Genomic DNA, 8,094 nt, shown 5'->3' on the forward strand with positions numbered 1-8,094 from the left:
ATTCGACTCGTTGACACATCACCGGAGTTCTCCACCAGATACCCCCAAATACAGCTTTTGGCTGTCTTTGACCATCGTCTTCAACTGCTAAGGATAGCACACATTTACTTATCTGTGTTCACGTTCCAGGGCCGATCGTTTTTGATGGTATGACGCGCGGCCATGCTTTCAAGTTGACCGCAACCGCTCTCCGGGATGCTTTCATGGCCGCCTAGCCCCTGAAGTTTAAGAATGACGAGTCGGATCAAACACTGCTTGCAGCCAACTTACTCCTGGAATTAGCTTTATGTGAAATCAAACTTAGTGCGGGAGATTTTTTTATTTGCAAAGCAATTCGGACATTGGATGGGACTAAGGTTGTTGGAGCCTACGTTCGCATGCTCCATGATGTCAAAGGTAAGCTACGACATAGGCGACGGCTCGTCGGGCCTATTGTAGGTTATCGTATAGGTACCCGATTGATCACCTTTAGTATGTAGTAGAAGAACCCCTCAGATCGCTTCATGTAGTGTAATTTGAAAATGACCAATTCAACTTCTGATTATCTCAGTGTATCTCAGGTCAAGCTAGTTATCTTAGAAGGATGGCCTTTGTGAACTCAAGATGCCGTCGCTGGTTCGGAAATCACATTACATCCAGCAGGACGTACGCAGTATGTAACGCTATTTGGCGCTGCCTTGTTGTTTCCGCGCGGCGGCAATTAATTGACGCTTAGTTCGACGGCCGTGAGTGCTGTTTAACGGGAGGCAGTACTAAGTTCAGGTTGCGGTTGGACCACGGCATTCGACTCCCCTTTTATATCAACTGTTCGCAATCGCAATAGTCCTCCAAAGAATTACCTCCTGCACTCAGTGTACTTCAAGCCCACTGTCCGGCGTTCCTCTCACTTGTCTTTTATCGAGGACTAGGCTCGTTCGCAGAACGCTCTCCTGATAACGATACCAGGACTGTAATAATCATGCCATCAGATGCTCAATCTGCGGCCTACAAGAAGGTTGCTGGGTCCGCACCTTCGAAGGACTCATTTTTGAAGACGCCACATGCCGCTGACCGGCAGGTTGCACCACGCGGCGTTCATTCCTATACTTCTTCCAAAGACAACGTAGGCAGTGCCAGTCGTTCTATCTCTGCATCCTCCACCGCATCCCCGGGACTCGACAAGCGTGAAGCATCTGCGGGCACGTCCACACTCCTTCCACAAAATACTTCCAGGCAGAGTAGTCTCCGGCATCACTCTAAATCCAAAGATCACGCTTCATTTGTGGGGTCTTCTGAGATCAAACGTGTCAAGAAATCCGAGCAGACCTTCTTAACCAGGTTCTTTCGCAAGCTAATCTCCTGCGTCGGCCTCAATACCCGGGCTCATGATATTGACGTCGATGGTGTCGCAAGCATTGCGTCAGGTCCTACTTTGCGAACGCACAGGGCCGCAGACAATGATGTGAAGGGATTTTCTGAAAAGGCGCCGGAAGATAGCAGCGTTGCAGTTCATGAACTGGTAGTTCCAGTGGCACCCTTACAGGAGCAGGGCCAACCTCTTAAAGGCGTGCTACCTATTGCGGAGACTGCGGGCGCTACCAGTGGGGCAGTGCAGCCACCGGGTTCATCTGCTCTTGGTGCCGACTCGGATGAGGATGTGCAAGCTCTGATAGATCAGCTAAGCAATGAAGACGCGATGCTGATCAAGAATGGGGGTGCAGGTATTCCCATCGGTCCTGTGAGTAGATCCCTGGTTTAATAGATACATTTCTGACTCTGGAGTTTACAGAACGGAGTGCCACGTCCACTTTTGCCACCAATAGCGCCCAGAGATGCTGGCAAGAAGTGTTTAGTACTTGACTTGGACGAGACCCTCGTCCATAGTAATTTTAGGGTATTTCTTCAACTTTTTTGGCCGGCCCTCCTGGTGTTGACTCCCCACTGCCAGGCTATACCAGATCCAGACTTTATCGTCCCCGTCGAAATCGACCACCGCTGGCACAATATGTATGTGCAGAAACGCCCTGGCGTGGATGAGTTCCTTCGCCAGATGGGCGAGTTGTACGAAGTGGTAGTGTATACCGCAAGTCTGAGTGCTGTGCGTGTGTTACAAGATGACTGACGGTGATATCTAACTAATGATTTTCTCCCTTGTTTCAACTATACGTTAGTACGCGGATCCAGTGATGGACTATCTTGACATGTACAAAGTCGTTTCGCATAGGCTCTTTCGGGAAAACTGTTACCGATTCAGAGGAAATTATGTGAAGGTTCGTTTACTTCCTGTAGATAACGTTCCGCATCTGATCGTCCTTAATTTCAGGATCTGTCGCAGCTTGGACGTCCCATGGCAGATACCATCATCCTCGACAATTCGCCAGCGTCGTATATCTTCCACCCCACGAACGCCGTGCCTATATCCTCGTGGTTTAACGATCCTCACGATACCGAACTGATGGACATATGTCCCCTTCTCATTGACATTTCTGACGCGAAAGATGTGCGAGGTGTGTTGAGCACGAGTCTATGAATGCTGGTTCTATTTATCACAGACTTGGGTGTGCTGGCGATGGCGGTATCTATGGGGCATAGGGTGTATAAACGTTTATGACTTAAATGACGAGACATGACATGCATGAATATCACTAGACTAGTACTCGTAGCGTTGAGAATACATTGTCATCTGTAGTAGTAGTACGAGAAGTGTCGAATTAGCAACTCTCATTCTACTTAGTACTGCTATACTGAAAACATTGCATACCAAGTTGATACCAAGAAGCTATACAGTACTTCACATGTTTGTTGTGTTCAAGCAAGCATCATTAGCGTAGGAAGTATCCGAGGGACAGCGAAAAAAACATGCCCTCGCTGCTCCAACAGCCGCTGGACGACTGAATCGTACCTATGTTATGTTTTACCTAATAGTACCCGCCGTAGTTCCCATCACTGTAGAAACTGTAGTTATCATCATCATCATCTTCCAATGAGTCATAGTCATATTCGAGGTCATAATCACTATCGTATTCATCCCAGCTCACGTCGGCCACCACTTCTCGCAACAACCGCACCTCGCGAGCACTGACACCCGTGCATACAGTCATCGCAAGGTGGTCTAACCCCCGACCTTCGTTGACACGATCCATGAGCACATCACGGAGGTCAGAGGGCCGCAAAAAGGTCATGGTGTACTGGTCGAAATCCAGATTGTCAAGGACAAGGTGGGAGAGTGCTGGGGAAAAAATGGGTCCCCTTCGTAAATGGCCACCCATGGACCGCGATACACTGTGCTTATGCGAACGTAAGGATTTGAGAAGATCCTCAAGAGCTGGGGCGTTTCCTCGCAAGTAAATGTATGCAAGATTGCGAGCAGTACCGCGGGCAGTAACGTCATTCCAGAAACCATCCCAACAAGGGAAATGACCTTCGACGTACAAGGCCTCGAGACTGCGCAGAGGAACGAGCCTCCGCAAGTTGTAGAGGATTGTCCTGCTCGTTTCACGGGGAAAGTCAAAGTCAAGAATGACGGGGGACTCCGCCGTCCACTCCATATCCAGAAAAGCCTTAGATGTTGACCCTACCCACGAAGTAGCCACCCACGAAAGAGGGTTCCGGACCGTGCTGCATTGCAAACGAATGGGACCATCGGCGGACAGCCGTACGGAACGGGGAACTTGCCGAGACTCAGCTTTGAAGTAACAGTCCAAAAGACGAGAAATGATGGAGAGGCTCAGATTCCATTCTTGAGTAGCATTCCCAGATGAAGATACGCGGCATCCGAGTCGAATTTCCAATCCTGCTAAATTAGGTAACTCAACGCGATTTAGCACATTGGCTACTTCCAACATTTTCGCCACCAAACGCAATCGTTTCAAGTGGGGAAGTCGGACATTCATAGCACGGGGTACACGAGGGAGTGAATTCGTGTTGACGGGAAGAGTCGGGAGAGCATCTTCTAAGGCAAGAGTGTGCAGAGCAGGCATACGACGGAGCGCAGACATGAACTCGTCTAAAGTTGGAAGGCATTGGGGTGGTAGTGCTTTGATATCAAGGACTGTGAGTCCAGTCAGGACGGAAGACGCCCATGATAGATTACAGCGGGTGATTTGGAGTTTGCGAAGGTTGGGCGCGAGGAAAGTAGTCGGGATTGCCATCTGTGGTGCTTGTGTATATGCTCCCTCCAAAGAAAGGGATAGTAGCTTGGGAGCGGAACAAGATGATAACTTGTTAAGGAATTCCACAATACAGTGGTGTGTCATACCACCATTTGAGAACATAAGAGAGACCTCTTGTAAACGCTCTATGTGTATCAATGTCTTTTGGACGCAGTCTATACGATATTGCTGGCCAGTTCGCAATATCAAGGGAGCCATTTTGGACCTCATGAGCATTTCCTCCGTGCCTTTTGAGGAATTGAGAAACGGGGTAGCCCATAGCTCCGGGGTTCCGAGGGCAACCTCGCGCCAGTAGCAACAAACGTGTCCGACGATGAGCCATGAAAGAACCACATGGCTATCAGGAGCATAAAGCATCTGAACCTGATGGGCATGATGGACAAAAATGGCACCAAGGATCTCTGGAGGAATGGAAGAAATGGGGGAGAAACTGTTTCGGCGCATCCGAAGAGCTCGCATTCTCTCTTCAAGTGCCACAAGTTCATTATCAATCTCTGTTTGAGCTTTCGAGACCAGGGCACGACTGCTTGTGGTTACTTCCGGACAGAAATGTAACATCATGTTCGCAGACGAGTGAGATCCTGGTTCAACTTGGGAACGAGTAACATCAGTTTTGAAACGTTTCAAGTCTTCGATTTATTTAAACGTACTGCTAGAATGAGATCGTGTACTGGATGGGTAGGAGTCTTGCAATTGAAATGAAGAACTGATCGTCTTCATGACTATTACTTAAGTATGCTTAAGTTCAAGTTGTTCTCGGCGAAGGCCTGACTTGCGTTATAATCACAAAATTAAATGATTAGATCAATAAAAAATATCTTCATCAAGGAATCTTGCAGGCCAGTCATATGGCAATGATAGACAACGGGCTGCAGAATTCAACATTCTGAACGACTACAAGGGGGTAGTATAAGGTCTGGTTAAGCGAGTCTGGTAACTCAGCAATACTATCGAGCACACATCGAGTGCACTCATGAGTATAACTACATATACGTCTATAAGGTAGGCCTCTGGCAGGTGTGCTGTCGTCCATCTCCAGGTGCGTGGTGGTGCAAATAAATGCATCAATAATGATACAAGAGAAACAATGCCAATGATTTAGTCCGAAATGGTCTCCAGCGTTTTACTCCACTCAACGACTTTGGGATGTGCTTGGACCTGAAGGAGGGTAAGTATGACCGTGGAGAGAGAGAATAAGGTCCTCTCGCCTTCTTTGGATCGAAATTAAGAACTTGCAGACCCTCCAAGGATGTTGCTCGAGACAGTGCGACATATGCTTGTCCTGCATGGGAGAGGTCACTTCAACTGTCAGGAGATGAATCGGCAACCAGGACAAACCCTTCTCAAACACTCTGCCAAGATCTACCTTGACTCTCTCCAGCGTCTGTCCTTGCGATTTGTGGATGGACATCGCCCAAGCTAATATCAAGGGCAGCTACCACCAAAAGTTAGCCGCGTTGACATTATCAAACAAAAAACGGTGCACCTGGTTCCTCGACACTTGTATCTCTCCGTTGGGTAACTCCACTTTCCAGGTCTCAGTTGAGATCATAGCTTCCCTGCGCCCTCCGTTCGGCAGCAAAAATTCCACGACTGGCATGAACATGACACTCGTCATTGCGGTTTTTTTCCTTTCTGACTTCGGCTTTCCTGCATTACCGTTGCCATCGACATCGTCATAGTCAGTCCCATACACCGCTGGGTCGACAAAGCGTAAAATCTTGCCCATGCTGCCATTGACGAGCGTTTCATCCATGTTTTTGATCAACATAACCTGGGCACCAACACGAAGAACAAGTTTCTTCGGTGCCATGAAGTTCGCAAGCATCTTCTCGCGTTGGTTCAAGTCAGGAATTGTGCCGGCGTCCGAAGCATCGTAATGTCTTTGCTCAGTTTGAAGGTGACCCATGCGGCCATTATTGGATCTCTCCACGTCCTCTCGACGGGGGAAGCTGCATCCAATCAATTACTGGGGCCAAAAAGATCGAGTAGAAGACTGACAGCTCGGTTGCTCCCGGACCGTCCCCGTAGTCAATCGGTCGCGACAAAGACTTGAACCGAGCAATAGATTCTTGCGAAAGCCGCCCGAAACGCATTTCGGTGAGCATGTCAACAAATTCTGAACGACGCTCAGCATTTAGTCAGTTCTGCTAATGTCCTCCTTACGCTGATCTTTTTGCCTGAAGACTTTGGTGAGATTGAATGTGCGCTTGATGGTCTGGCTCCAGAGCTGAGCTTCAAAAGCAAATTTGACCTGATTAGTACCCTTCCCGACGGGGGGCAGTTGGAAGAAATCGCCAGTGACCACAACCTAACAATCGTTTTAGTAGAGTTCAATGAAGACTGACTCCGAAGCAAACCTGAATTCCTCCAAAAGGCTCTGGAGACCTCCGTATTAAACTGCCAATTCGTGCAAGTTTGTCGAATAGTTCTCCGTCCAACATCGAAACTGATGATATGATACATGATACAGAATACTGCACTTGCTAATCAAACGTACCTTCATCGATAATGAGGACCTTCGTCCGTAACCATCTCGACGCAGCTTTCTTGTTCTTACGCACTCTGTTCGTGAGCTCTTCCGCAGAGGCTTCTCCGATACCAATGCCTGCAAATGAATGAATCGTGACGCCCCCGATGTTACATGCCGCGATTCCTAGCCATGTGATGTCAGGACGTGAAACAGTGAGTATATGCGTCCTAACCTGTTGATGCAGTAATGGCAATAGCATCGGGAGATTTGACATATTTCTTTCGCAATGTGCGAATGATTTCTCGGAGCAAGACCGATTTCCCAGTACCTTATCAGCATACAATTAGGCAAAATCACAAAAGAAGAATTTGTATACTACTTACCGGCACTACCGGTGTAGAACACGCTGTCCCCACTTTCCACGAGGCGAAGTATATGCGTCTGTTCCTGACTAAGGAATACTCCAGCAAGCTTAGTAGAGGGCTTTGTTGACGAAGAAGCGACGGTCAATGACGTAGACTTTACTGCCGGCAAAGAAAAACTGTTCGATTTCTTGAATCCAGATGAGGAAGATAGCGTGTCGTCGGTCCAGGTGGATGGAAGCTGACGCTTCTTTGCTGGCGGAGGATTTGGAGCAGGTGGGGGGGCCCGTTTGCTCCCGTTTGCTATCTGTTTCGTGCTGATTTCTGGGCGCTCTCCAGGGGGTTGCTTCCCTGTAAGCGCATCAAGCGCAAGTTGGATGTCTTTCATACGCTGTGATTGAACACCAGGTGGCTTCGATGACTGGGACTGGGTAGATTGGGTGGGCTGAGTGGGTGGCCATGAAATACGGTCTTCAGACTGAGAACTGGATTGCGACCAGTCGCGTCTGATGGTGCGCAATCCAGAAAGCGCTGATTGGCCTCCGTTGGACATGTTGGCCTTGAACCGAGGTAAACTTGTACAGTGCTGCAACAAAGGCTGGAGGGTCGATCAAACAAAGTGTTGTCAGATTTGACCAAAAAAATAAAGTTGTCGGGAGAATAAAAGTCGTGCAGGTCGTCGTCCAAGAAATTAACGTTAGGAGGTGAGCAAACGCGATACAAGTTGGTTAAGCTCAATCCAAGTCCACAAAACGCGAAATCACGGGAACGCGTTCATTACGTAAAATTTATCTTAGATTTGGGGTGACAGAAGACGACTCGGACAATGAGCAGATTTTGGGAGATCCTGAACGATCAGGTAGTCTATTCGAGCTTGGATTACTCTGCTACGTTCACAAGTATGATATTAGACTAGCAACGAAATTTTTTAGATACGGATGTAGGGCAGAACATAACCATGTCAGACTTCCTGAAGAATGAAACCTGCACTTCTCAACTGCCCATCTCGACGTTGATTAGACGTTGAGACGACCATTCGTCTAGGCACTTCACCAGAACCGGTACAGGGTGGAAGCATATGAGCACTGTCCGGGCAGAAAGAGGCCTT

General features: G+C 48.3%; 5 protein-coding genes across 5 annotated transcripts; 2 read left to right on the forward strand and 3 right to left on the reverse strand.

Annotated features, from left to right (window-relative positions):
• Positions 1–162: 162 nt before the first annotated feature.
• On the forward strand, positions 163–479 carry EDB91DRAFT_1117749 (uncharacterized protein; the record flags this gene model as incomplete). The annotated part of the gene is made up of 2 exons (XM_041318042.1): positions 163–172; positions 262–479. 2 exons carry the CDS (start codon positions 163–165, stop codon positions 477–479), a joined length of 228 nt encoding a protein of 75 aa, XP_041179826.1.
• A 479-nt stretch (positions 480–958) lies between these two features.
• Positions 959–2,509, forward strand: EDB91DRAFT_1245772 (HAD-like domain-containing protein; the record flags this gene model as incomplete). Its single annotated transcript, XM_041322591.1, has 5 exons — positions 959–1,717; positions 1,769–1,873; positions 1,928–2,077; positions 2,151–2,249; positions 2,303–2,509. The coding sequence occupies 5 exons, from the start codon at positions 959–961 to the stop codon at positions 2,507–2,509; spliced, it is 1,320 nt and encodes a 439-aa protein (XP_041179827.1).
• Positions 2,510–2,897: 388 nt separating this feature from the next.
• On the reverse strand, positions 2,898–4,901 carry EDB91DRAFT_1266837 (uncharacterized protein; the record flags this gene model as incomplete). Its single annotated transcript, XM_041324510.1, has 2 exons — positions 4,802–4,901; positions 2,898–4,741 (listed from the first exon to the last, which is right to left on the reverse strand). The coding sequence occupies exons 1-2, from the start codon at positions 4,869–4,871 to the stop codon at positions 2,898–2,900; spliced, it is 1,914 nt and encodes a 637-aa protein (XP_041179828.1). The 5' UTR covers positions 4,872–4,901.
• Positions 4,902–6,652: 1,751 nt separating this feature from the next.
• Positions 6,653–6,808, reverse strand: EDB91DRAFT_1033760 (uncharacterized protein; the record flags this gene model as incomplete). Its single annotated transcript, XM_041312763.1, has 1 exon — positions 6,653–6,808. A coding segment is annotated over one exon (156 nt), but the record flags the coding sequence as incomplete, so codon positions are not given.
• A 43-nt stretch (positions 6,809–6,851) lies between these two features.
• Positions 6,852–7,374, reverse strand: EDB91DRAFT_1049347 (uncharacterized protein; the record flags this gene model as incomplete). The annotated part of the gene is made up of 2 exons (XM_041313461.1): positions 6,852–6,952; positions 7,008–7,374. The coding sequence occupies 2 exons, from the start codon at positions 7,372–7,374 to the stop codon at positions 6,852–6,854; spliced, it is 468 nt and encodes a 155-aa protein (XP_041179830.1).
• Positions 7,375–8,094: the final 720 nt, after the last annotated feature.

Source organism: Suillus paluster (assembly GCF_016628075.1).
Source record: "Suillus paluster strain FC165 chromosome Unknown EDB91scaffold_12, whole genome shotgun sequence".
Taxonomy (NCBI): domain Eukaryota; kingdom Fungi; phylum Basidiomycota; class Agaricomycetes; order Boletales; family Suillaceae; genus Suillus; species Suillus paluster.